We start from the raw sequence: 27,911 nt of genomic DNA, 5'->3' as shown, positions 1-27,911 counted from the left end.
CGTTATGTAATTCGCTGGGCTGTGACTCTAACGTTGCAACGTACGTTGTAGGTACAACTATATCATTGCAGTACTTGATCGCTATCATTTATTTTGTAACTAATTTTCGTATTAAAATGCGATGCAGTGTTCTTACGGCGTAGTAAATGCAGCTCGTTGTTGTCCAGGGGCGTAGCTGAGGTTTCAAGTTGTGAGAGTGCCAACCGGCTCGCTAACTTTGCTAACTACCGTACTACTAAATTCGACTCGCGAAGGGGGTTTCATGCCAATCTTGGCTCCACTAAACACAAAGATCTGGGTCAATCAATAGTGCAACCCACTTGGTCTTAGCGCTCTCTGTGGCGACAAATCCCGATCTACCAAGAGTTACGTATTGGATCCAGCTCAGATATGAGATTATAATTTGACGATCGCTTCATGACCGAGCGGGAATTGGCACCTGGGCATGCAATAACACGACAGACCGTAATGATGTTAATAGCCGATACGAGTAAACAAAGCAAAAAGTGAAAAAGCAAAAAAAGCAAAAAAAACCTCCCCTAAACACCAACACAAAAGATAACCCATGTGCTTCGTGACTCTGATCGGGTGGAGACTCAAATAACATACCCCTGGATTCTCTAAGGGCGGACAGATAAATTCTTTGGGACTTGCTCCAATTCTGAATATGTGCGACTGAGGATTCTATACAGTGTACGAAGTATTTCCGAGAAGTTTGTTTGTCTCACAGCATCCCTTGCGCAGTAGCATAATTGATAACCACCCCTATTAACTGAGCGTCATGATCGTCATCGAAGTACCTACGGTAGCTCATTTAGGTTGTACAACAGAGAGATGTGGCTGAGGTTTTGTGGCGGACTTCTCCGTGAAGGGAAAATTTAATTAAATCCATGGTTTAAAAAGAACCCATCCCATATGATTCAGCCACAGAATGGGGCCACGGGGTCATTCGATTACGACGAACGAGAGGATGGATCTTTGGTCGCATCTCAACCATTGTGGGAAAAAGTTTGGATGGACCACTTACCACCCATGGATGGACTGGCGCTAGATGTGATATTTAGGTTCAATTGCAGGAGAAAAACGAGGAAAAGAATTATTAAAATAATAAAATAGCGAAATCACCAAAATAACTCGAAAACATAATCTAAGATGATCCAATTACATTGGTAGATCGCAGATCTTAGCCCCTCTTCTCCCTGCTGTCCATGGGTCCTTACCCAAACTTTAAGCTTCTCTCGTCCACGGGTTTTTCTTCCATTATTTTTCTCACACATTTGGGGAGACTTAAATCCTTCCCCTCCCCGACTCTTTACACGCGTGATTTTAATTGCATTTTGGACCTTTTGATACCATTGCGAATACCTTCACAATGGGCAACGATGCCGTTCACTGGCGGGTCGCCAGGGAGGCGGTAAGCTCTGTTGCACTTCTAGGTAGATGGTTCTTTACTAACTATACTAGAGCGAGAAACCGCAGGACAGCTCGCCGACACTGTCCGGTCTGCTCGCCGTCCTAATCCCCGCCCTCATCTCCTTCGTTGTGATGGTGTTGCTCTTCATCATCCTGCGTAAGAGCAACCGCAGAATGTACATGCCCCGAACCTACATTGGATACCTCCGTCCCTGGCAACGCACCCCCGACTCTCCGACCGGATTCTGGAACTGGATCCAGGCCATGTACCAGCTACCCGATACCTACGTCCTGCAGCATCACTCGATGGACGCCTACCTTATGCTTCGTTTCCTCAAACTGTGCTCCGTCATGCTATTCGTGGGCTGCTGTATCACTTTCCCCATTTTGTGGCCCGTCAATGCCACAGCTGGTGGTGGAAAGAAGCAACTGAACATGCTGAGCATTTCGAATATCACCGACACTCAATACGGTCGTTACTACGCGCATTGCTTCGTCGCCTGGATCTTCGTCGGCTTCATCTTCTTCATGATTACTCGCGAGCACCTGTTCTATATTAACCTGCGCCAGGCGTATCTTTTCTCACCCGCCTACGCTAGCCGCATCTCATCTCGCACCGTCTTGTTTACGACCGTTACTGATGACCTCCTGAACAAGGATAAGCTTCACACAATGTTCGGCCGCGACAAGGTCAAGAATGTCTGGATCGCAACTGACACCAAGGAACTTGAAGAGAAGGTCAAGGAGCGCGATGCTGCTGCGATGAAGCTCGAGGGTGCCGAGACCAAGCTGATTATGCTTGCTAACAAGGCGCGCAGCAAGGCTCTTAAGAAGCAGGGCTCGGCTGAGAACCCCGAGACTGACATTGGCGATGGCCAGTTTGATGATGAGTCTGGCTCCGTCGCTGCTCGTTGGGTGGAGGCTAAGAACCGTCCCACCCACCGTCTCAAGATGCTTATTGGCAAGAAGGTTGACACTATCAATTGGGCGCGTGCGGAAATCGAGCGTCTGTCTCCCGAGATCGAGGAGTTGCAGGCCAAGCACCGTGCTGGGGAAACCAAGCTAGTCTCCTCTGTCTTTGTCGAGTTCTACAACCAGTCTGATGCCCAGGCTTCCTTCCAGTCTGTGGCCCACAACCTCCCCCTGCACATGAGCCCTCGCTACATTGGTTTAGACCCTACTCAGGTTATCTGGTCCAACCTCCGCATTAAGTGGTGGGAACGCCTCGGTCGTTACGCTGCTACCATGGCCTTTGTGTGCGCCATGATCATCTTCTGGGCCATCCCTACTGCAGTTGTTGGTGCCATCTCCAACATTGACTCTTTGACTGATATCGTTCCTTTCCTGAAGTTCATCGACAGCGTTCCGTCGTGGATCAAGGGTGTTATTACCGGTCTTCTGCCCACTGTCTTGATGGCTGTCCTCATGGCGCTGGTGCCTATCATCCTCCGCCTGATGGCCAAGTTGGGTGGTGCTCCTAGTACCCCCGTCGTTGAATTGACTGTCCAGAACTGGTTCTTCGCTTTCCAGGTTGTTCAGGTCTTCTTAGTGGTTACCGTTGCCTCATCGGCCACCAGTGTCGTCAGTGATATCATTGAAAAACCCTCCTCGGCCGCCTCTCTGTTGGCCGAGAAGATCCCTACCGCGTCCAACTTCTACGTCTCCTACATCATCCTACAGGGACTGTCTTTCAGCGCCGGTGCTCTTCTCCAGATTGTTGGCCTGATCCTCGGCAAAGTCCTCGGCAAGTTGCTGGACAGCACCCCTCGCAAGATGTACACTCGTTGGTCGAGCTTGGCTGGTCTCGGATGGGGAACTGTCTACCCTACATTCACGTTGTTGGTCGTTGTTGGTACGTCAAACCCATAGCCTATTTGTTTGATTATGATACTAACTTTTTTAATAGCAATCGTCTACTCTTGCATTGCGCCGCTTGTGATGGGCTTCGGCACCATCGGTCTTTACTTGTTCTACTTCGCCTACCGGTACAACCTGTTGTACGTGTCCAACGCAACCATCGACACCCAGGGTAGATGCTACACTCGTGGTCTGCAACAGCTCACTGTTGGCTGTTACCTGTCCATCGTTTGTCTGATTGGTCTGTTCGCCATTGGCTCCGGTGCCAACAGAATGGCGCTCGGTCCCCTGATCCTGATGATCATCTTCTTGGTCTTTGTCATTCTGTTCCACCTCGCGATGAACGCTGCCATGGAGCCCCTTCTCAACTTCTTGCCCAAGAACCTCGAGGCCGAGGAGGAGGCTCTGCTCGCTGCCGAGAAGGCCAACGTCGATACTATGAACGAGAAGTCCAAGACCGACGACCTGACCGGCGCCAGCGGATCCATCCCGGCACCCCGCGACAGCGGCGTCGCCAACGTGGACAACGGCCTCGGCAACGTCGACTCTGCCGAGAAGGGTCTCACCGGTACCTCATCGCCAGCACCTAAGCCGAACATGTTCACCAAGTTCCTCCGCCCGGACCTGTACCACAACTACCACCAGATGCGCAAGCTAGTTCCCAGCTCCTCTGAGATCCCCACTTACTCCGCCGAGGTCGAGCGTGACGCCTACTGCCACCCGGCCATCACCTCGCAGGCCCCTCTTCTCTGGGTTCCCCGCGACCCTATCGGAGTCAGCTCCCAGGAAGTCGCACACACCTCGCGTGTCATCCCTATCACGGACGAGGACGCCTATCTCGACGAGAAGTGCAAGATCCAGTGGAACGTGGAGAAGGGCCAGCCCCCCATCTACGAGGAGAAGGTTGCTTACTAAACACTTTCTTTACATGTTCGACCTCGACCTAGTTTCCGTTCGCGTTCTAGTCGATGATCTGTCTCACCGGCAGGTGAATGCACCCTGTTGATATGCCTTGCATATAGACATGCCATCACTGACCCGGTCTATTCTGTGATACCCAGCCGGTTAGTCCATGTGACTGGCTGGCTCTACCCCGGGCATTTTCTTATGTTTGTCCATCTAAGATTGGTCTGGAGCTTCTACAACTCCTGGGCCTTTCGCTTTCCTTTTCTATAATCTTTAAAGTAATTACTCGGTGCTTTTCCACGCTTCATTCGATGATGTATGTTGCGAGGTTCTTTTCCACCAAATTGGAAATTTTGACCATGCTTTATACGATGCTTGTTTTGTAGTATTTATTGCATGATGTATTATATTCACCCGGCCACTTTTCGTTAGGGCTGTGAATGATATGGATTATTTTTCCTCTGTTATCTCTTCTTACTCTTAGCCCTCGTCCAACTAAACGTAGAAAAGGGCGTCTCTTTAGCTTATCTCGGCATCCCTCAACACATACCCGGGTAATCTGGTCATGTTTCCATGAATGGGCTGCTGCATTTTGGTGAGAATGGATTGAGAGTCCCGCTGAAGATGGAATATATTTGTGGCTGTAGGTGGAGGGGTGGCTGGTCTTTGTGCAGTAGAGGACGTCAACCATCGCGTACTCTCATGGCATTCAACGCTTCAAGACTAAGGTATGGCGCAAATGCCAATTACAGATCTGTAGACTATCGAGTAGTAAATTCGCAGACGAGTTTGAATTGCTATAAGTACATGAGGGGAGGGTATCATAAGAGAGGAGATCAGCATCATACTACTACTAGGTAAACCACCAATCACCAGCGATCATCTACAGGTTCAAACAGATCGTTCTCAGCTTCAGGCTCGGCAGGCATCTCCACAATGCTGACTCCACGCCTCTTGACAGTGCCATAGATATCCTCGCAGGCGACGCGAGCCTGGTAGAGGACATTTGCAGGCGCAGGAACCACGCGCTTCCGAGACCAACCTTCCTTTTCTTCATGATGCAAGTCAAGGACAAAAGCGAGACGCTGTAATTGCGGCAGAAATTCCTTCGATTCAAATGCACGTAGCCAGCCGGACCAGTGCTCGGATTGACACAAAGAAGCCGGACCACGGAAGAATAGGGTTGTCAGGTTGGGTGGGAGGATCTCGTGTAGGGTGGGAAGATATGATGGATTGTTGAATACATCACCAACCGTCAAGTTCAGCGTCTTCAAATTAACCAACTGCGGCAGTATGAACCGGAATAGTCCCTCATCGAGATAGATAAAATCTAACCCGCTCGTAGAGCGGATACGGAGTGTTTGGAGGTTATTCACTAAATGGGGCTGATCCATCGTCAGACGACAGAAGGTATCAATCGCATCGTTCTCGAAGATCTCCAGTGTGTGCAGGTTGATCTGATCCGGACTGGATACGTCCTCGGGGTCTGACTTTCCGTCAAGACCTGAGTGGAGCTTGTTCATATGCCTGCAGACTAGACTCGGCATATAAATCACTTGGAGCCGTTTCTCCTCCGGCGTTCCCTGATTGTGCGTAATATATTCCGCTTCTATTTCTCCACGTTCCACTTGTTCCTTGTGTTCGCGCAACAGCTCCGAATTCGTTGAGCCGGCGAAGCGAAGCCCACCAGTGAGAAGCAGACTCAGATGAGAGACTCGCCCCTGGAGGATGAAGGGACTCTGCACGAGCTGGCCACATGCTGACCGTAGCTCGAGGCGCCGAAGGGGCCAGTGTTGTGGAATATGTTTATCGTTGAGGTCTTCGTTGAACCCACTGTCAAGCTCGAGATTCTCCACGCGGGAGAAATGAGCACTTAGGAGTGTCCACTCCTTGTCGGAGGGAGTGTCTTCATCAAGACGGAGATACTTTGTGTCGCTCTGTATGGATTGCAGCTGGTCTTGAAGATGGGATTCATGGTCGGGCCCGGCTTCCTCGTTGGGCCCTTGGATCTTCACGGTCACCGGTGAGTGGGGCATGGGTGGGACGGGCCGGCGGATCGAGGTGTAAACGGAGGCGTGGATTGGACTGAGGGCGGCTTTATCGGCACCCGGAATATCGAACGGTGATGTTGCAAAGGATGCAGTGAAGCTTGCGGGTTTTATGATTCTTGGTCGCGACCGCGCGACTAGTCTAAACATCAGGAAGTGAGCCCTTGGCTGCTGTGGAACCGCCATCGATGCGATGCTTCCTGGGGGCACAGACAGTCGGATATATGAATTCTTCGAACTGTTTACACGTTGAATATTTCAATTCTCTGGAATTTGCAGAAGAGTCGGGTGTTTTTGTTCACTCGGATAAACCGCCGCCCGAGATGCGGAACCCTGGCGTTTCATCTACAGGCCACGCAAGTGATATACTGAATACTACAGAACTGAATAGCCCAGGATGAGGTAGAATCCATTGCTCAGATAGTACCGTAGCCGGGCATAAGCTTAGATAAGGGAAGACAATCTATATAGGGATATCTTAGAAGACATCTGACCTTAAGACTACCAAAAAGGCTGCTAAAATGACCAAATAGACTTATGCGAGACCTGTACGATCACAATGTTGAGCATAGCACACATCGAAGGAATTTGGTAGACTGAGATTATGCTGGATTGACTGTAATGACAGACCTGAGTACCGCATGTCAAATGAGTGTATATGCCTGCCAGCCAACCCATCTGGGTAGCGCAACCATCATAAGAATAAACCTCCTTCGCAGCTGAGGCAAATCACTGCTTGAATCCATCGTTCTGCGCCCTTTCTGTCTTCTTCCCTGGTTTTTTTTTTTTTTTTTTTTTTTTTTTTTTTTGCTTTTCTTCTTCACCCACCAGGTAGCCCCCTAAGGTAGCCCCCTAAGGTAGCCCCCTAATCCTCCTCGGAAGGATCCACCTCGTCAAGAATCCCTGATTCCACGACCTGTGTCCAGGTCTGGGCATGCTTGTTTCCCTTTCCAGTGAGTATTGAAAAACCACCATTGGGCTCTTCGCGGACGTCCTCGGAGACACCGAGTATCTCCTTTAGTGCCTCCTTGCTGAACAGGCGATCGATGTTGCGGGTTTTTTCCTTCTGCAGCCTCATCATCCACAAGTCAATGGATACTTTTGCCACAACTTGGACGTATTCCACTGGACGTGGTTGTCCAATGCGATACAGCCGACAGTAGGCCTAGCAACTTATTGTTAGCTTGCCAATGGTCTTTCAATCCCTCTGAAATCCGGAATCTGACTCCCTTACCTGGTTCTGGATAGCTTCATTCCACCAAGGATCCATGAGGATGCACTTGTTAGCCATAGTCAAATTGAGACCAACGCCGCCAGTCCTGAGGGAGGAAATCATGACCTTGATGTCCTTTTCCTTGCTGAATTGTTCAATCTGTTTGTCACGCGAGATGGGGGATACCTTCCCTGTAATCTGGATTGACATCGTTAGTTTCGTGACTCGGTGCTCTCCTAATTCTAACGTACGACTGCGTATTTCCAGCCCTCCTTCTCGCACATTAACTGAAGAAGTTGGACGGTCTTCAGGAACTGAACGAAGATGACAATCTTGGCTTCCTCGTCCTCTTTCACCCAATCTGAGACGAGACCCCGAACGGCTGTGATCTTTGCCGATGGCATACGATCCCCGACACGCGAAATCCAATCACCTTCTTCCTCACTGGGCTCATCCCACTCATCATCTGATGGATCTCTCAGTAGTACTTGCTTTTTGAATGACTTTTGTGGGCGCTTTTTGCAGACGTCCTTGCCCTTTTCCTTCGGCTTGGACTGCTTTCTCTTCTTTGGTGAGCTTTTCTTTGGGGAATCTTTTGGAGAATCGCCAGAGTATCCGGCCTCCTGGATGGGTGCTTTGCATGAGGTGCAGATGCGGGTGACGGTGTCGGTTTTTTCATCTTGGTCGGTGAGTTCGTCAAAGCAGCCTTTGCAGTAAACGTGTAGACAAGAGGTAACAACGAATGCCTCCTCTTCCGTTACGTGTTTCTCGCAACGAGGGCAATTCATACGCAGAAATCTTTCAAACGGTCCATCTTGTTGATGGATGTGCATGAGATGATCGTGAAATAATTTAAGGAGCTTGGGAAAGTCCCCTGGAGGCCTTGGCCGGGAAGCACCCTTGCCTCCGACAGCGAGGATCAAATCTATGATGATTCCTGATGGAGTTTCGGCCACACATTCTGCTTGTGCCATCGCTTTAAGCTCTTCGATCACACGTCGATTGAGCACGGTTTCGAGAGTCTTTTCGGCGAGGAGTGGGTGGCTCACGAACATTCTCAGAATAGTTATCACGGCGAAGACGCATTTGTTTTGCTTTTCTTTCGTATCAGCCAGCCCTAGTGGGCTGCGTTAGCGCGGAGTCACCTCATTGCTGGTATTGCCAGACCTACCATTGATCATTGCAATGCCAAGATCCTGGATCTCCCTGTAAAGAAGCTTTTCAGCTTCGCAAAGTTCGAGCTCGACCACTCGATTTTTGATTCCTGGGAGCGTGACGATCGGCTTGCCAAGTATCCGAGTGCTGTATGTACTGTGGTGCAGGACGGTTTCAAGGACTTTATCAAACCCCTAAGCAGAAGGTTAGTCCGTATTTCAAGGAGAATAAACGACCCGTGAGACTGACGTTGGAGTATTTTTTCGAGAAAGTCTCGTATTCCATCCTTTCCAATGTAAAGATGAAATGCAGATATGGGTAAAGTTCTTCCACGCCACTAGAACATATAGTCAGCACGAAGGATTTCAGGATGATTCTGAAGCTTGCTATATGTTTAGGAGCTGGTGCTTACTTGTGCAAGGGTGTCCCGCTGACAGCCCATTTGAATTTGCCGCGCAAGGCTCGAACGGCGATAGAGGTCGCGCAATCTTTGTTTTTAATCACATGAGCTTCTGCGAGCCGAGTTAGTATCAATAGGAATGAATGCGTTCGTAGCAATGCCATGTGCACACCATCAAGGATGATCCGGTGCCAGTCAACCTTATGGAAAGGTCCAGCTTTTCGTTTGTATTCCTTTTCTTTCCAGGCCTCAATCTCTTCAGGAGACTTGAGCGTTACTGGAGGCTTCAACTTCGGATGCGAACCGCAGACCTCCTCATATGTGGTAATCCTATAAGGTCAGCAAGCAGTCCATGGATGTTACATATGGTTAGTAACCAGCTCAATTGGAATTTGCCTTACACGATAAGCTTTTTTCGCATCACCTTCACAATATCACGCTGGCCCGTTCGTGCACCGGCGTAATGCTCGAGAACCTCTTTGCTTATCTTTTCCCCACAATGCAGACTGATTTGTTCAAGCCTATAACAGTCGACTTAATGAACACATCCGTTATTATTGAGTCGACAACTGAGACATACCACTGTGTAACCAAGCTCCTGGGAACAATGACCAGCGTCGGGGCTTTTTGACGAGATAAGGTCCTTTCATGTGCGACAATTGCTTATAAAAAGGTAAGCTTCTGACTTTGTGGGATGGCCGTATGTTTTTCATTTTTACCGAGGACTGTAAGTGTTTTCCCCAGGCCCATCTCGTCGCAGAGCAAGCCTCCATTAGGCTCCACCTCTGAGCGTTCGCGATTGAACTATGCAGGTCAGAAATATGGCACCATAATATCTTGAGTCCCAAGCTTACCATCCAAGCAGCGGCCTTGAGCTTTTTCAGCTATTAGTTAAGTATCACAAAATGAGTTTGATAGATCTCGTACCTGATGGTGTTTCAGCAACGTCTTCAGACCATGAACTTTCCAGTTCATGTCGACGATTTTGGCTGAAGGATGGAACTTCTTCGAGGCCTCAATTAGTGCAGCAGCGTCCTTCTTAGCCTGCGGTTGGTCATCAATCGAGAGCTTTGCGACGTCCTCCGCGAGTGCTTTCGTTTTGTCCGCAAGCGTGGACACAGGGGCAAATTGCTGCATATCATTTGCATTCGCGCTCAGTATGTCGCATTTCATCAGAGACTTGACTGTCTCATTCAAGCTTGATGAGGTTGAGGGTTTCTCCTTCTGTCTTCGCTTGGTGGGCTTGCTTGAGGACCCCATCTTTGTTTCCTGTAGCGACCAGTCGCTGTCGTTGTCGGAATTTTCTGTGGCCTCAAACTCCTCGCCAGAAGAGCCTTCAGTGTTGGCAGAAAAGCTCTCGTCATCACCAGAGTGTGCGTCATCATCAGACCTCTCTTCCAAGTCTGGTCCATCCGGCGAGTGCTCCTCAGATTTCTCGGGCAAATCCGCTGACTCGGATTCTACCTGCACGTCATTGACAGCACCTGGGGTCTCGTGTGGTACCTCCTCGAGGAGGTCCATAAAATTTTGAGTTGGTCGATCCATTTTGACTCGACTTTGCATGTTGAAGCTGCAGGATGTATCAGGGGTGAGGCAAGTGAAAGGTTGAGTGAACAAAGTTGAGTGAACAAGGTTGAGTAGAGAACTGTGTATGTGTGTGGAATTAGAAATCGAGGACGAAGGGAACCAGTTGGGTGAAGAGGCTCTGAAGAAGCAAGATCTCAATGCAGCAATGCAGAGCAAAGGAGGGACCCCGAGGGTTGCTATGAGGGAGGTATGTGGAACGGTGGTGAAAAGAGTGGTTAAAACAAAGAATGGGTGGGAGATCACAGAGTCGAAGAATCACGGGGCATATATGGAGAAGGTATGATGAATAGAGTGAATGAACAGAGGGTGAACGAATAAGAGGAGGTGAGCATAAAGTAGAGAGGTACTGGGTGAGGAGTGGTGAAGATGATAAAGATGTTAGTGGAATAAATAGAATAGAGGCAAGCAAGTGCTTATGTTAAAACTGTAGGATGGATCAGGAGTGAGGCAAGTAGAAGGTTGAGTAGGGAACTTGGTATGTGTGCAGAATTAGAAATCGGGGACGAAGGGAAGTAATCGGATAAAGAGGCTCTGAAGAAGTAAGAACTCAATATAGCAATAGAGAGCAAGGGACCCCGGAGGTTTGGTATGAGGGAGATATTTAGAACGGTGGTGAAAAGAGTGATTAAAACAAAGAATGGGTTGGAGATCACAGAGTCGAAGAATCAAGGGGCACATATGGAGAAGGTATGATAAATAGAGTGAATGAACAGAGGGTGAATGAATAAGAGAAGGTGAGCATAAAGTAGAGAGGTACTAGGTAAGGAATGGTGAAGATAATGAAGATGTTAGTGGAACAAACAGAATAGAGGCAAGCAAGTGCTTATGTTAAAACTGTAGGATGGATCAGGAGTGAGGCAAGTAGAAGGTTGAGTAGGGAACTTGGTATGTGTGTAGAATTAGAAATCGGGGACGAAGGGAGGTAGGATGAAGAGGCTCCAAGAAGTAAGAACTTAATGCAGCAATGGAGATCAAGGGACCCCGGAGGTTTGGTACAAGGGAGTAAGGGAGATATTTAGAACGGTGGTGAAAAGAGTAAAACGAAGGCTTTTTGCCCGGCGGAAAATAGCAATGTACCAGGACATGAGTATATCATTTTCATAATCATTGCTACAATTGCTTGGTTTTAATATAAAACTACCATCTAGATCTCGAGCACCTACAGCTATAACAAGGTTGGATATGAAAACTACGTGATGTATGGAGGTTGTGACAGCTAATTATTCTTATCCTTCTAACTATAGCGAAATATATAACGAAAACATATCTAAGGAAATACATTAACAGTACAGTTTGAAAGACTACTAGAAAGACCTCAAAAAAGATCATTGGAAATACCATTGAAAAGACTACCAAAAAGACCACCTTCGATCTCAAACCCTAAGTGTGGCTATAAAAGGCTGCCATTTCCGCACCGTTCGTCTCTCCTCCTTCACATTCCTACAGTGCCGTCCATATTTACCAAAGCTGCACCACTTTCTGTACTCCTTTCGTTTCTATGTTTTATTCCAAATCCCAGGATTTGCGGTCACAAGGGCTTTTGCTTCCTTCACACTATATGTCCATTATCTCTCCTCCTTCATATCTCCGTTGCTACACTGTTGTCTGCAATAACCAAACTCGGTCCAGTCACCATCTGATTGCTTCCGTTACCTGTGTTGCACCTTGGACCCGAGTGGAGCTGGTTATGAAAGCCTTGCACTTCCTTTTATACCATTTATCCACCATCTCTCCTCCATTCCGTCATTACTACACTACCAAACTTGAGCCAGTCACCACCTGATTCATTCGTCACTCTATGTTCTATCTCAAGTCCTAGGGGTTGAGGGTATAAAAGGCTTTCCTCTTCTTCATCACCTTTCATCCTTCATCACTCCGTCACATTCCTGCTGCGACAAGTGTTCTCTACAGCAACAGAGCTTACACGAGCTTATACTCTTTTTTTGCTCATTCTTCAATTACCACTCCCATACTCTCGTTATTACTTCCAGCCATGCCTGACGCTACCAAAATGCAATCCCCCCAGCAAAGGGAAGCACCCAGCAAGAACAGGGCTCCTGAAATGCATCGATCCCAATTCAAACTGAGCGATGGCCGTCTCACTTTCAGACCCACTGATGGGATCAGCTACGTGTCTCAAGACCCAGTCTACCCAGCAGTCCAGAAATTGGGTAATAGCCAACCCTTTTCGGCTGGATTGGATAGTCCGCCAATCAAGAAAGAATTTCCCGACGAGAACGCCCAGGCAATCAAAACCTGGGACAAATTCAAGCCACCGTTGGCCATCAAACAAGAACCCGGAATCAAACAGGAACCAGACATCAAAATGGAACCGCAGGAGTTCAAACATGCTCACCGAGTCCGTCTCGTCATTGACCTTACAGAAGAAGACGATGATTTACCAACTCCAAAACGTCCAACTCCGGGCCCGGCATTATTGATGGCAATTTACCAGCACTGGAAGGCCGCAAAAAAGCCAATTGAGTCTGTTGAACAACCCGTTGAAAGTTTGTTCGTGCAGGACGACGACACCTCTGGCGCTAGCTCGCCAAGAATCAGCGATCCGTTCCTTGAGCCAGACGAGGATAATGTTTCTGGGTAAGTGTCAAGGACAGATTCTCATGACAATGGTGACCTAACGGGCCTAGTTTCAATGAATACCAGAAACAGTTCCAAAGCCTGCAAAACCCCTCCATCGAACAACAAATTGAGTTTGAAAAACGGAAGGAGGAAGAACTACAGCGAAGAAGAAAGGTCAAGAATGACAAGCTCTGTGCCCCCAATGAATTGGAAGAGAGGTCCGATGGCGAGAATATTTCTTCCGGCTTGGAAGGACAGCCTCAACCCAGAGAGTCTCAGCCCCAAACACAAACTGAGCCATGCTTCAAACAGCCTGCTTCCGCAAAGCGACCAGCTACAAGAGTGTCAAAATTCAAGATCCAAAAGGCCAAACGACTTGGTCTTCTTCAGTTGCTTTCGAAGGAAGGTGCTCGAAAACGTGAACAGGCCGACGATTCTGAGGCTCAAACGGAGCAAGGACCCTCCGCAAAAGGAGCACAGAAGAAGCTCCGTCCACCCACAGCATTGTCCAACAAAGAGATACAGAGCATTTTCAGTAACGACAACGGCCACCAAACAGTAAAGGGTCCCCTACCCCCTGGGTTTGTCTCGACGGAAAAGAACAAGCAAAAGGCTTTCAGAGAGATGCTTGCAAGTATCCCAGTTGCAGAAAAGGCCGGAGCGCGTGCAGACATATCTATTTTGAATGAAGCGACGCGGACTTTCAATCCATCAGCAAGGTCGGACGGGCAGGGAAAATGGAGGGTGAGAGGGCTGAAAACATCCCTTATGGTAAACCAGGTTTGTGTTACACGTTCACTTTTATTAAATGCAATTCTGACATTCAGAATAGGTACTGGCTGCCGCATGGATGGTGAGTTCGAATTTCTTCTTTTGAACCTCGAACTTACTGATCAATCTAGTGCAAACGCGAGACCACTTCCAGCAAACCAAACGGTGGCTTACTATGTGATGTGATGGGCTTTGGCAAGACTCTGTCTGCCCTAGGTAAGAGAAAGAAAAAGGTTACCGTAGAGAGGCACAGCTGAATATTTCTAGCATGCATCGTGAACCGAAAAGTGCCATCTGAGCCAGAAGGTCCGACTCTTATTGTCGCCCCGAGAAATTTGATATCCACCTGGTATGCTTTTCTTTCGGTCATACCAGTATTATCGTTTAACACTAAATTCCACAGGATGAAGCAGATTTGCGAGCATTGTGAGCCTAGGGCAGCCGGTAGCGTCGTTGCGTATTGCTCCGGTTCACGCTCGGACACCGATGATCTCGCCTACTATCTCGCACAACAGGGCATTGTGTAAGTGCTTCAACCAGACACCCCACAGATTTACTAATAATTGCTAGGTTGACAACGTACACGGAAATAGCATCCTCCTATCCCATCCTAAAGCCGCCTCCTGGACTCAAGACTGATGCCGCTATCGAAGAATGGTGGGAGCAAGAATATGACGAGAAAGCAGGAGTCTTCCATCAAATCAACTGGCACAGGATCATTCTTGATGGTAAGTGAACCATGATTTGAAATATATACCTAATGAAACTGTGACTAAATACAGTCTATAGAAGGACACATGATCAGGAACAGGAATACCAGAACGTCGATTGCGGTTCGTGCTCTAAGCGGGAACTACAAATGGGCTTTAACCGGAACACCTTTGCACAAGTGAGTACAAGTCTGTTTAGATAAATCCTAAAAGGAATTCAAGCTGACGTTGGAACATAGCCGCGTTGACGAACTTTACGCTCTATTTGCATTTATCGAGGTGCCCAACAGTGAACCCTACGAGGTTTTCATGCACAACTATTACGACGTAAGTTCTATGATTTCTCAACCAAATGCACATGTAGTAATCTTTTGCCAATCTAGGGGACGCCTGTTGCTAGAGAGCGTTTGATCAACATGCTTCGTGCCATCATCCACCGCAAAACCCACGAGAGCCGTCACATGGGAAGACCCCTCGTCGAGCTCAAAAGGTTTGATCTAAAGGAGGTCAAAATTGAATTCTACCCAGTTGAAAGACAGATCTACCACGCAATCGCGGAGAAGTTCGTCGCAAAAGTCAATGGTGAGCCTGCAAGCCGTCTAAAGCTGTAATACATTGAATTCACTGCTAAAAAGAATGGTGCAGTTACTCGAAAGGAAGGGCAGAAGAAGTGCATTTTGACGATGATCCTGAAATTACAGATGTTCTCCAGTCATCCACTTACCGCAGAAGACTACCTCAAGCGAGTGTGCAATTCCGACCGCGCACTAGATGCAAAGCTGAAGAGTTGGGTAAAGGATGAAACGAGTCCGGGAAAACCATCCCCATCAAGCATAATTGCAAAATGCTGTATTGCAGGGAAATACCAGACCAGTATGCCTGTGGTTCCGTTAAGATCTCGAGAAGCAAGCGAAAGTCTTCGACCACGGCCAGGCGGGAACTTCGAAGAGCTCGTTTCAAAATTCACGGAGATGACCAAAGAATTATTTGTTAATGGAGCATTCCACGAGCTTGATAATCGGACATGGTTCTGTCCTGGCTGTGACGGGTTCCCAACGAGGGCTATTATTACGGACTGCCAACACCTTTATTGTGAAGAATGTTTCGATGCGCTCGCTGACGACAAAGGGAACACCGATGGCGTCGCTCGATGGTGCCGCGGTTGCGAAATTCCTATCAGGACCGCTGCGTTCTACGGAATATATGATGACGATGACTTCGATACACCTCAACTGGATGATACTGAGTCTTCTTCTCTTGGACCGGCGAGCCAGCGAAAGCGACCAGCACCACCAGATACAAGAACAGCCAAGGGAACTCAAACCAAGAAACCCCGGAAGGCTAAGAAAAACGGTCTAACTTTCACAGAATGGTTGTTGGCCGACAGAAACCCAACCTCTAGTGAAGAGAGCAACGAGGAGGAGAGCCCAGACGAGGCGGAAGATGAAAGTCCTAATGAGGGCGACGTTCCATACGAGGAAGAAATTGACAAGGGACAAGATTGGATAGCGGCATTCGGGAGATGCATGCCAGGCTCCAAATTCGATGCAATCACATCTCAAGTCAAAAAGTGGTTCGAAGAAGACAGCACGGCCAAAATCGTAATTTTCACACAGTATGTCAACAGCGCCAGACTTCTACGATATCTGTGTGAAGAGAATCACTGGAGTTACTCCGAGGTAATTCTTTTCCCACGACTATTGACCAAAAGAGAACATATCTAACTCCACTTGACCAGATTACGGGTCGAATGGCCAACAGGTCACGAGAAATTCACCTTGACAGGTTCCGGACGAACGTTGAATACAAGATCATGATTGCTTCGATTAAAACTGGTGGTCTAGGTCTTGATTTCTCCGTGGCCAACAAGTGTATCCTGGTTGACCTATGGTGGAACGAGGCTGTCCAAGACCAGGTAGGTGGACGCGCGAATTAAGGGCTTGGGATCCCAGTTTCCTAACCGCAATGATAGGCATTCTTTCGTCTTTGGCGTCTTGGCCAACAACGCGATGTCGAATGTATCATGCTCATGATCAAACGATCCATTGACGACTGGATGGATAGTACACAGAAAAGGAAAGCCAAAGATATCAGCGAGGTCATGAGCCAGAGTGTGCTCACGGACCGAAACACACTCCGAGAACTGCTGGAGATGTTCGGTGAAGTCGATGATGACCCCCAAAAAGGATTCCAGGTCTATTTACCGTCGAAAAATAGGCCGAAGGTCCCCAAAGCTACGTCCAAGGCAAAAGCTGCTAGGAAATGGAGTTAGCTTGCTGCCATCTTCATGGAAGAAGCAGACGAAGCAAAGACGAAGCAAAGACGAAGCAAAGACGAAGTGAAGACGAAGTGAAGACGAAGCGAAAACAGACGACCAGTCCCGAGGGATATAGCAGGACACCAAAAAAAGAATGAAAGTCCCAAAAAGACCACCCAAAAAAAAAAGGAAACATATGCATCATAGCATTGTACATGGCAGGATGGGTTTGAGATCAGCTGCTTGAGCGCTGAAATGCTCGTTTACTTTACTGGTAGGGATGTTTTCCAGGACACTCAGTGTACCTAGGTAATAACAGAAGCAACGCCCGCTTTTTGCTGATCAACATGGATAATTCCTAATATCGCATTAGGCTTACTCAATTTATGCAAATAGGATAAGGTGTACTACCATATTCTTTTGGAAAATAACAGCAAAGATTCATCGGCTATCGATAGACTATTCATACACGCCGTGAATCGTGAGCAAATTTGAAGAAAGAACACAACCTCAAGATTGCAAGTTGTGCAAAACAAAGTCAGGATGTTCGCAAGATAGCGCGGAGATCAACGAGGCCATAACATTGTCAAATGGTAACATCGGGTCAAGAAGCTGTATGTTCCCAGATTAATGCTCCTGCTCCTGCTCCTGATCGTTCTCCTGATCGTTCTCCTGATCGTTCTCCTGTTGCACCTGCTGTCCTTGCTGGTGCTCCTCCTCGTTTTCCTCGAAAGTGGCAGAGCGAGTACCTTCGTTTTGCTCGGGAGTCACAGAGCGACGGGCCTCGGTCTGCTCGACAGTGGTAGGAAGATCTTCACGTTGCTGGAAAAGGACACGGCGAACATCATTGAAGCCGGTACGAGGGTGAAATGGGGTGTCCGCACGCACTTGGTAACGGTTAGACCGGATTCTGGCTCGTCCTCGTCGGTACATCGCCTCAGTCTCCTCGAGGTCCAGCAGCTGGTCGTCGATCAGACCATTATCCTCCTGGCGGACTTGGGTCTGATCAACCCAAAGGGTTCGCAGGACCTGTCGACCACGACGCATGGGAGGCTCAGGGAGCGGGGTGTTCTGAGGTGGGACGAAATCGGAGATTTGACGGTGAAGCGGAAGACCGAATGCGTCGCGAGGGCCGGTGGAAGCTTCATTCCAAGCGAGGTTAGGCATGGTGCTCTCTTCTTCGTCACCGGAGCTTTCCAAGTCGGACTGAGTGGAGAAAATGTTCTCTTTATCCTCTTCCAGAGGGTTGAGTGATTGCTCCATAGGGCTGGGATTGGGTGTCTCTTCACCCGGTGGGTCTTCGTAAATGATAAAGTTGAGGTTTGATGGGCGGTAAGATTCCCAAACGCGCGAGCTGAAGTTGTTCGTTTCACGTGGTGGATCAGGTAGCTCCTCAGTGTCCAGAGGAGGCATCGAATTGAGAAGCTGACGTTTGGCGCGTGGAGAAAGGCGAGACACTTCGGACCCTAGATTCGGACCAATAAGTTTCTCATCCAATCATTTGGGAGTAAACAGAAGATGGGATGAATAGGAGCAAACAGAGAATGGGATGAAAAGGAGACTTACCAAGGCGGGCCAGGCGAGGGTCGTCGGGTGGAGATTCGCGTGTAAAGGTCACAGAGTTCCAGTGAGCAGCAGTCAAGTACCAAGCGGAAGGTCCTATGTCCTCAGCAGACTGATCCTCCTGCGCGTGTGGGGATGCAGTGTGACGCTTGCGCTTCACTCCGGTAGAGCTGGACTCAATCAGAGGGTCCTCGTCAAAATCGTCTTCCACAGAGGGTAGCACGTATGGAACGGCAGGGTTGGTGCAGATGCGAGCAAGCTATGTGAACGCCGAGAGCAAACGTTAGGTTGACGTGCGTAATGCGCCGGCGAGGAAAGCGCCGAGACGTTGACTTACCCCATCGTCGTCTATTTCAATACCCAACTGCACGTCTGCGGAATCCATCTTGAGAGCCTATTCGGCCATTCAATTAGCAAATGCCCTTCGCCATGTGAGACTTACCATCATGGATGTCTCCATATAGCCCAATTTGTGTAAACTGTTAATCTTTGAAGAGATACCATAGAGATACCATACCCTGAAGGTATGTAGCAATAACTTCGATTCGAACGATCAAGTATTCGCCCTCGCCGGTTGGCTCGAGCGCCTCGACCTGTGTTTCGAGTATGTTAGCATGGGATCGAACGATTAAAGACCGGGTTTAACGCGAGGGGTATACTTGGCTGTTTGAATCACAGTACAATGAAACTTGGAGCTGGAGTATCCGTAGCTGTCCTCGATACTCGGCGGCCTAACCCTGCACACTTTGGCGTACAAGGAGGTATTCTCGCTGTGTCGGATAACGAGGAAAACATACGGAGTAGAGAGACATTTGTGATTTGGAGGCAAGGCTTCCAAGATTGAATCGTTTGCCGCTTAGTCGTAACCGCTTAGTCGTTATAAATCCTTATAGGTACCCGTGGACGCTTGATATAGATTCATAGTATGTGTGTGCAGTTGATCCAGTCTGACCGAATCAATTGGCCAATTGAGGATTTATTAGTTTATTTATTTAGAATTGAAATATCTTACTATATCATAATCATACCTAGGTATAACCTTGGAACTATCCATGGATGCGATACTGAATGATATCTTTTATACTTCGCGAGTTCGCAATGGGGCAAGGTTTGTCACGTGCAGTGCATGGATGTGTAGCTGCACGCACCTAGCTAAGGTTCACATCCTACGAGGGATCCGACTGGGGTTTGGCAAGACCATCCAAGTATGTACGGAGTATGGTGGACAGACCCCTGAGTGGGCCTGGTGATCGGCATGGCCATTTCTTTAGCTTAAGTGTGCTCCAATGAAATCTTTGGTGCAATCGGAGAAGCTCTGAAAAATAACGCTATATAACGAGGGATGTTCGGGCTACATCTACCCTTCAGGTCTTGAGTCTCCTTGTATTCTAGATCTTTAGCACAGGTGCATTTGTTGAACAAAATAACATTCGTTACGACTACCTGTGATTTGCTTGTATAACGCTAACTGAGTTTATACAGTCAAAAACTATACGTACTAAGGCTAAAGGGTAACTATATAGGATTCCCAAACAAAAGAGATATTTGTACAGGACTTGCGCTATTTATAGATTGGCAATTTGATATCACCCCATTCGTCCTTGAGTATAACAGGTATCATGGGTATAATAGAAAACGGCCACTCTGTATTTAAGCAACTGGCAAGTAGAGAATCGGTTCCCGAGACTCTGGTCACCGCCATCGCCACAAGGTGGCTTGTGTGCTTCTCCTCATCCAACCTCTTTCCCATAACCCACCCAACGCTCCCTGCTTTTTATTCACCATATTTCGCTTGAAATATTCCATTCCCATTATCCTCTTTTGATTCCTCTGTCCAGCTTTGTTACCCCTTCAACCAATGAACCGGTCATCACCGTGAAGAAGACCACACACACACACACAACCTCACAGACCGAGCCGCCATGGCGCGACGGTACGAGATCGACGAGCTGATATGGCTTCGCGGCTCGCCCCTTGTCGCAAAGCCTCCTGGTCTGCCTCCGATTGAAGAGTGGATGTACGGTACCTCGAATCCTTACAATTCTTCGGCTGTCCCGCACCGCCAACTTCCAAGACTGACCGCAACCTCTAGGCCTCAACCTGACCCGACAACCACACAACGCAAACCCCATGGCACCCGTGATGCCAGCAATCCGACTGAAACTGGCATAAACAGAAGGCCCAGCTTTTTTGAAGCCAAACATATCTCGCGGGGATCAAATTCTGGTATTATAATCTCCCTTTCTGTGGATCATCAAGTATCCCAATCGATCTGTGATGGAAGTACTTGCTAATTTGAATTTCTTCTGTTTCAAGAGGACATTGTACTCGGACCCCCGAAAACTGCCTTCGCCTCATCTCGCATCGGCGGCAAAGGCTCGTTGGATCTGACTGATCGACCAGCAGCACGGCCTAATGATTCGGATGAAACGAAGAACGACCGATTCAATTTCAGAGACAGGTTGTTTAAGGACCGTGACGCCCCGGATAAAGAGTTAGATAGACGGGATGCCAAGTCAGGGTCATTGCCTGCCCGGCGTGGTGAGCGAGAAGACTGGAATGCCGGGCGCCCTCGTCGTACATTTGGCCCGGATGAGCAGGAGCGTAAGCCCAGACGGAACGGCGAATTTGACAGATGGGAAAACAAAGAAGGACCCCGCGATTCCAATTCTGAACGGGTTCCCCGCGACAAAGATGGCCGATTCCCCACCCGGAAAGAAGGACAGCCCCCACGGTCCAAATATGAAGGAAGCTGGTTCCGCGATGAACATGCTCCAGAGGGCGCTGATGCTGATGACGATAAGCCGCCGTTGCGCAACCGAGAATGGCGCCAAAACCAGACCCGACACGGCACCGAGCGCGAGTGGAACCGCGGCGCCAAATTTGAACAAGAACCTGAATGGCTGGATGCCAATGACCGAGACGAACCACGACGAGTACACACCCAGGAGGACTTTGAGCGCTGGAAAGAGCGTATGAAGGCTGGATCGGGACCATCCGCACAAACCCCGGCACATGCCGAGGAGAAGAGAGAAACACACGTTGAAGAGCAAAAGCCGGAGACCCGTCGTACTGATGGTGAGATCTTCAGCAATTCCGGTGCTCAGTTCATGTCCGACGAATCGATGGAGCGATTCTTTGGGCTCCTGGGTGATTCCAAGGCTCAGCCCCAGACCCCAGAAGTCAGTACTCCTATGGCTGCCGATCCAGTCGCTAAAAAGGAACCCTCCCCCTTTCCCGGAAAGACTGGAAAGTCATCTCGTTTTGCAGGTCTCTTTAGCCCCATGCCAGAGAGCCCTGCCAAAGAGCCCGAGCCGATGCCTTATTTCAGTGCCCCACCCCAGTCCCAGCAATATCAACAGCCCCAGTCAGCGTCTGAGAGTATGCCTTTCCCATCCCACAATGCGGACCAAGAAGGATTCCAGCGCATTCTGCAGATGCTTGGTGGACAACGCTCGGAGAATTCTACGCCTCACGAGATGGGTTTGGCCCAGCAGCAACGGGGTATGCCCATGATGCACGCTGAACAGCAGCATGCCGCACAATCTCTGTCGTCCCCTTCCAGGGAACCCCCTCACCGATCTGATTATATGGGCGCTGGCCCCGAGAATCCCATGGCCCAAGTTGGCCCCAAGGACCCCCAGGCGCTGGAGAGGGCGCACTTGCTTCGTTTGATGCAGCAAGTCCGAGTCGGTCCACCACCTGCGGGCCATCTATCCCAGCAGTCTCCCAACCCGGGTATTGCCCCTCCTCCAGGTCTGATGCCAGAAGGCATGCCACGCCCTCCGCCAGGACTTTCTGCCCAAAAGACGCCAACTTTCCTCGATGACCCAGCAATTGCGAACATGCAGCGACCAGACAGCGAGCACCTACGCCGGCGACCTGCTAATGGTCCACCTATGGGATTCTTTGACGATATGACATTCTCCCAGGGTAATCAAGGCCCTATGACTCCGGGTGGCTCGCGGCCTCCTCAAGGCGCAAACCAAGCTCCCATGCCGCTTCAACGACCTCCAGGCCTCGAGCATCTTCCACCTCCTGGATGGGCCGGCCAGCCTGTCCCGCAGCAGGGAAATGTACCAAGCCCTATGGGCCCTCCTGGAATAACCACCCCCGGCCGCGGCATGAACCCCAACTTCCCTCCTGGCATGCTTCCTATGCCTGGAAACCCGCCTGCGATGAACGAGCGCCAAGGCTTCCCTCGCGGCCTGCCTCCAGGCATGATGCCACCTCCAGGTTATATGAATGGTCCTCCGCCAGGTTTCCCTCCTATGCCACCAAATCCTGAGGCTATGATGGGACTAGGTCCCGGTGGCCAGGGCCCCTTTGGACCTGGCAATCCTGGCCCACAGGGCCCTCCCCCTCATCTAGACACCTCCTGGAGATGTTCGGCCAGTCCAACGGCGGCGATTCCCGCGGCGGCATGGTCGGTCCCGGCCAGTTCAGATAAACGGAAAATATTGGAAAAGGATTTCTATCGCCTCGATTACATTTACGCACCATTTACCACTGCCCAATGACCATTTATGATTATCTACGCAAGCTTGGTGAAGCCAATGTACAGGGGCTCGTGGTTCCCGTCTTCCATTTTCCTTCCACCCAGAAGATCCTATGGCGGTGTCGCACATCCTGATGAAGAGAACAAAATACCCATTTTCTTGTTTGTTTTTCCTTCCCTCGATGTATTTGCTCATGCCCATTTTCGGCAAATGATGCCCGTGTTCAATAATTGCCCCTAGGCCTCCACGTTTGAGCCATTGCTGCGCTGGCTTTCTGGTGCGATTTTGCTGCATCTATTACCGGGTTTTTCTTTGCCTCCCCCTCGTATTTTCCTGGTGTTCTTGAAATCTTTCAAGGGGTGATGCGTCCATGCTGTGTCTTCTGATGCTGGATTGATGAGTGTAGTCTTGACGACTATGACCGGGGGTTGACAATATGTGTCGATAAGGTGGTGGATGGATGGTCTTTAACTATGACTTTATTGGGTCGCTGATATTCGCTGGTTACCGGTAGATCCATTGTTTCCATAGATAGCTGACCAGCCTTAATCTATCCATCACTTTGTTCGAGACTGTGGTCCTCGTAGGAATTTTACAGATTCAAGATATGAACGGCCGATATATAATATGTCTCATCGTAGATGGTGTTTCAACCCAGTGAATACTGGTGTCCACGACGTTTCAACTCCCTTGCATGCAAACATGCATCTACACTAGCATACTAGAAGAACACAAAAGATCTGAGGAGGGAGTATATTAGCCATTAGGTCCAAAAACCGCCGTATCCCTACAAGCGTCCAGCAGCCTGATCGTACTACTGCACTGCCGATTCCAGAGTTTCTTTTGCAAGACTTATTCCTATGAGTCATGGTTCTCTGTAGGAGACTTACACTAGATTGCCAAATTCCTATCATTACATAGCATTGTGCGCAATACAACCCTTACACCTTCGGCACACTTCATTGCGTTAGGCGGATGGTTGCTCTTCCGCGTCCTCATAGTGGCCATTGGAAAAATGTTAGGTCTGTCTTAATATATGTCCTTGCTTAATAGAGAAATAGTAATAAATTAGCTTTATGAAAGAAAAAAGTGATGAATCTCATTTAAAGACATGGAGGATTGTTTGTTGAAAACAACGAGCCAGATACGATGGATGTTTCCATACGTTGAGTCACAAAGCTGCACTGGCATATTGGAAAAGATACAATAGCCAGTCAAAATAGCGTCATCTTCTGTTACGAGAGGAGAATCCCAAGATAACACAATGATAGTTTCACCCACAGGCTAGATCTTTGACCATCGCAAGAGCACAGCAGCGGCGATCACGGGCAATACGCTGATTAGCTCCCCCAGCCCGGCAAACTGGGGCGGAATTCTGGCATTCACAAAGGCCCCAGCCGCAAGAAGTACGGCAAATGTGTTGTAGACAAAGCTCCAAACGAAGTTGAATTTGATGCGTCTCACAGAGACCTTGCTAGCATTCATCACGGTAAGAAGGCCAGACAGCTCTGGACGCATAAGCACGACATCGGCGGCAGATTGGGCGACATCGCTGCCTTCGTTCATGTGAACGCCAATTGTTGCTTGCGCAAGCGCCACGGCGTCATTGGTGCCATCACCGCAAAATATGACAATCGGTGCCTTACCATGCGAAGAATTACCCAGGAGTCTTTTGATATAGGCCTGCTTGTCCGCTGGAGAGCTGCGGGCATGAACGTTGCCTTCGGGGATTCCTAACTTTGTGGCCACGTTTTGCACGGCGCCTTCGTCATCACCCGATACCACATGAACCGATACGCCGCGTCTCTGCAAAGACTCGACCACGTGAGTTGCATCAGATCGGAGAGAGTCCTCGAGACCGAAGACTGCAAGTAGCACACCGTCGATGGTGAAGCAGAATGCGGTATAGCCTTGTGTAAGCACCGGCTGCACCAGGGGGTGGGTGGAAACCCCTAGCCAGTGAGAATTCCCAGCTTGGAGCCTTTGACCAGCTAGGTTAGCTTCCACGCCTCGGCTAGTCAAGCTTTTGACGTCGGGCACAGCTGTTGCAACAATCCCCTTTTGCTTAAGGTGATTACCAACAGCCACCGAAACCGGGTGCTTGCTGTCGCCGACCAGGCCTAAAAGAATCGACAGACATGATTCGCCATTCCCAAAGTAGTGCTCAACGGCTACGCTGAGCTTTCCTTGGGTCAGGGTTCCTGTCTTGTCAAGGACCACGTGAGAGGCTTTATGGGCAACTTCGATAGAATGTGCAGACTTGAATATGACGCCACGCTCCGCCGCAATGCCGCTGCAGATTACAACCACCATCGGGACGGCGAGACCAATGGCGCAAGGACAGGAGACAATAAGCACCGTGATAGCATAGGTGACAGCCTGGACAGTGGCTTCGGATCCAGTCTTGCCTTGCATTGCTATGCCAACAGCCACCCAAATGACAAATGTAATGATAGTCAAGCCCACAATGACAGGAACAAAATAGGAAGCCACATTGTCGGCAAGTTCTTGGATCTTTGGCGTAGAAAGTTTGGCTTCATCGACCATAGCGGCGATAGTGTTAATGGCGTTGTCACCCGGAAGCCGAGTTAACCTGACAAATAGACTTCCTGAGCCGTTGATTGTTCCTGCAATGACACGCGACTTGGGATTCTTTTCGACAGGTCGGGACTCTCCAGTGAGCATCGACTCATTCACTTCGGATGACCCAGATGAAACAGTTCCATCAGTTGGGATTCTCATATCCGGGAGGACCTTGAACGTGTCTCCGTATTGCAGCAACCTGACGTCGATTTCCCGCGCCCCGGAAGAGTTTGATTCGCCCACAAGAAGGGCGGTTTGGGCCTGAAGTGACCGAATTGATATTGACTCAACCGCCTTTTGTCTGGCAAGCGTGGCGATATATCGTCCGAACATGATCAGTGTAACCAGAAGTGTGCTTGTCTCGAAGAACTGGCCAGTAGAAAGAGGTTTACCAGCAACGAGAAAGCCAAAAGAGACCACAGAGAAAACATATGCTGCACTGGTACTCAGCACTATAAGAAGATCCATCTCGATGACTCGCGAGAAGACAAGAGCCTTCAAAGCTTTGGGGTAGAAAGGTCCTGCTATCACAACCTGAATAACAGTAGCCAATGCCAGTGAGGCAGAGCTATAGGCGATCTCTCTCTCGGGGATGGGAGCCCATGCCATCACTAAGACTGGGATTGTGAGGACTGCAGATAACAGAGTCATGAGCCCGGAATGGCGGACATGCTTGCTTCCAGCGGCGAGTGCCGGGTCACCACAGATGGGCGCAAGATTTGCTATCTCACTCCAGTGCTTTTCAATTAGATCACGTGCACCAACCACTTCTGGATCAAAGGAAACGCGAAGAGTACAATTCTCCACGAGGGAGATGTCAGTCACGCCTTCTGGCCAAGCCTGGTTGACAATCGAAGATGGATCCCCAGAAACAATGATATCCATAGTTGATCCGTTACTGGTGATGGTCTCGCATTTGAACTCTGTCGTACGCTCCAAGTGCTTGATAACAAAGTCCACAGTTGAGAGATTGAGGTCCAAGTCAAATTCAGCTCGAGAGAGAACTAGACTGGTCTTCAAGTTCTTAACACCTGTTACTGTCGCGAGCGTTCTGTTGAGTTTCGTCTCGCAGCCAGTGCAAGTCATACCAGATATCGAGAGAACCACATGCTCGACGCCTATCGCTTGACCCTCCAGATCACGGGAAATGCTAACAAGCCCACCATTGTTGTCCTTGGGCAAGGATGGCACTTTGGAGGTGCAGCAAATATCAGCACAGGAATCATCCGTTGACTTGATCTTCCCTTCGTCTGTTTCAGAGACACATAGGTCGTTGAAGTTGTCACTGGGTGTGGTGAGATTGGGTTTGCAGCAACCTTGGCTGGCACACTTTTGAACGCCACGTGCATTTCTATTCTTTCGGCCCTGGTTGGTACGTCGAAGCGGGGATTGACTGGTAGACGTGCCACTTGTGCAGCGAGATCCAATCGAACCGAGTGAGGAAGTCTGCTTCAAGACTCCTTGAGAGCACCGCCCCTTCTCCAGCGGAGAGGCCTTTCGAGGCTCACAGCATGAGTCTTTGCCAAGGGCAACAAGAGCACGGCAGATACATCCGAGTGCTGTAAGCTTAGCAGAATATTGCTCTCTAACCGAGCGATGATGACCGTCGCAAGCTCTGCGCTTGAGCGTTGCCGCTTCCTGTCTGGACGTCGAAGGAAAAGCTGCATCGTATCAAAATTAGTAGAGCAATATGACAGTAAGATTTTTCCATTTAACATACAGTGTCCAGCTGCTTCCATGCAAGGGATGTTGGATCCCGTGTCACACTCACGTAAAGCGAGACGGTCGAGGCAGGTCTCATTACAGCAGGGCGAAGACTTGCCCTCGCAGCACTCTGCCACAATAGGTTTAGCGGAAGTAGCAGTTTCGCTCGGCCGTGGGGTACCGGAGCTGGCATGAGTAGGTGTGTAGCTTGAAGAAACACTGCAATTTAATATCCCAGCTTTGGTGTTAGGATTTTCTGCACAACAAGCTTCCTTGGAAGCAGAAGAACCAAGCGAAGGGACATTCTTTATACCAACAGCCTCAGCAGACTGGTCGCCGCAGCAGCCTCCCTCGCAAGCCCCGGGTGGAGCCTTGCCCTTGCTGGTCTCAGTAGGCTCCTCGCACCAGGGGTCTGCGATTTTAGCGGACGATGTCGTATTGCTATTGTCATTGTTTTGAACAGCACCGTTCTCACGAGAGTTCTCTTGACCGGATATCTCCGACGATGTACCGCCATTGCAATCGACAGAGGAGGTATCCGGTCTTTTTACCTCTGCTTTGTCAATTGCATCTGCTTGAGGGGGCGTGCTTCCGCAGCAAGAGCGACCCATAGTGCTGGTTCGATAGTTTGATGTGGAGTCGTGGAGTCGTGGAGGATTGTGGGG

At 49.3% G+C, this 27,911-nt stretch overlaps 7 protein-coding genes across 7 annotated transcripts; 3 read left to right on the top strand and 4 right to left on the bottom strand.

Moving 5' to 3' along the window:
* Positions 1-1,372: 1,372 nt before the first annotated feature.
* Positions 1,373-4,185, top strand: N7489_001297 (uncharacterized protein; the record flags this gene model as incomplete). Its single annotated transcript, XM_056707052.1, has 3 exons — positions 1,373-1,414; positions 1,465-3,265; positions 3,320-4,185. 3 exons carry the CDS (start codon positions 1,373-1,375, stop codon positions 4,183-4,185), a joined length of 2,709 nt encoding a protein of 902 aa, XP_056571354.1.
* Positions 4,186-5,045: 860 nt separating this feature from the next.
* N7489_001296 (uncharacterized protein) lies at positions 5,046-6,410 on the bottom strand (the record flags this gene model as incomplete). The annotated part of the gene is made up of 1 exon (XM_056707051.1): positions 5,046-6,410. The coding sequence occupies one exon, from the start codon at positions 6,408-6,410 to the stop codon at positions 5,046-5,048; it is 1,365 nt and encodes a 454-aa protein (XP_056571353.1).
* A 679-nt stretch (positions 6,411-7,089) lies between these two features.
* N7489_001295 (uncharacterized protein) lies at positions 7,090-10,537 on the bottom strand (the record flags this gene model as incomplete). Its single annotated transcript, XM_056707050.1, has 12 exons — positions 7,090-7,389; positions 7,459-7,635; positions 7,689-8,554; positions 8,609-8,786; positions 8,842-8,929; positions 9,005-9,104; positions 9,165-9,322; positions 9,394-9,513; positions 9,573-9,654; positions 9,712-9,796; positions 9,847-9,867; positions 9,920-10,537. The coding sequence occupies 12 exons, from the start codon at positions 10,535-10,537 to the stop codon at positions 7,090-7,092; spliced, it is 2,793 nt and encodes a 930-aa protein (XP_056571352.1).
* A 2,035-nt stretch (positions 10,538-12,572) lies between these two features.
* Positions 12,573-16,912, top strand: N7489_001294 (DEAD/DEAH box helicase; the record flags this gene model as incomplete). The annotated part of the gene is made up of 13 exons (XM_056707049.1): positions 12,573-13,177; positions 13,228-13,939; positions 13,992-14,012; positions 14,062-14,146; positions 14,198-14,279; positions 14,334-14,453; positions 14,501-14,658; positions 14,720-14,819; positions 14,880-14,967; positions 15,024-15,222; positions 15,286-16,319; positions 16,379-16,555; positions 16,613-16,912. The coding sequence occupies 13 exons, from the start codon at positions 12,573-12,575 to the stop codon at positions 16,910-16,912; spliced, it is 3,681 nt and encodes a 1,226-aa protein (XP_056571351.1).
* A 612-nt stretch (positions 16,913-17,524) lies between these two features.
* N7489_001293 (uncharacterized protein) lies at positions 17,525-19,272 on the bottom strand (the record flags this gene model as incomplete). Its single annotated transcript, XM_056707048.1, has 6 exons — positions 17,525-18,363; positions 18,464-18,719; positions 18,798-18,854; positions 18,903-18,939; positions 18,962-19,053; positions 19,258-19,272. The coding sequence occupies 6 exons, from the start codon at positions 19,270-19,272 to the stop codon at positions 17,525-17,527; spliced, it is 1,296 nt and encodes a 431-aa protein (XP_056571350.1).
* Positions 19,273-20,382: 1,110 nt separating this feature from the next.
* On the top strand, positions 20,383-22,980 carry N7489_001292 (uncharacterized protein; the record flags this gene model as incomplete). Its single annotated transcript, XM_056707047.1, has 2 exons — positions 20,383-20,686; positions 20,777-22,980. The coding sequence occupies 2 exons, from the start codon at positions 20,383-20,385 to the stop codon at positions 22,978-22,980; spliced, it is 2,508 nt and encodes an 835-aa protein (XP_056571349.1).
* A 1,263-nt stretch (positions 22,981-24,243) lies between these two features.
* Positions 24,244-27,857, bottom strand: N7489_001291 (cation-transporting P-type ATPase PCA1; the record flags this gene model as incomplete). Its single annotated transcript, XM_056707046.1, has 2 exons — positions 24,244-27,203; positions 27,263-27,857. 2 exons carry the CDS (start codon positions 27,855-27,857, stop codon positions 24,244-24,246), a joined length of 3,555 nt encoding a protein of 1,184 aa, XP_056571348.1.
* Positions 27,858-27,911: the final 54 nt, after the last annotated feature.

This window comes from Penicillium chrysogenum, assembly GCF_028827035.1.
Source record: "Penicillium chrysogenum strain IBT 35668 chromosome Unknown utg000001l_segment0_segment0, whole genome shotgun sequence".
Taxonomy (NCBI): domain Eukaryota; kingdom Fungi; phylum Ascomycota; class Eurotiomycetes; order Eurotiales; family Aspergillaceae; genus Penicillium; species Penicillium chrysogenum.
This window is presented reverse-complemented; position numbering and strand designations above follow the sequence as displayed.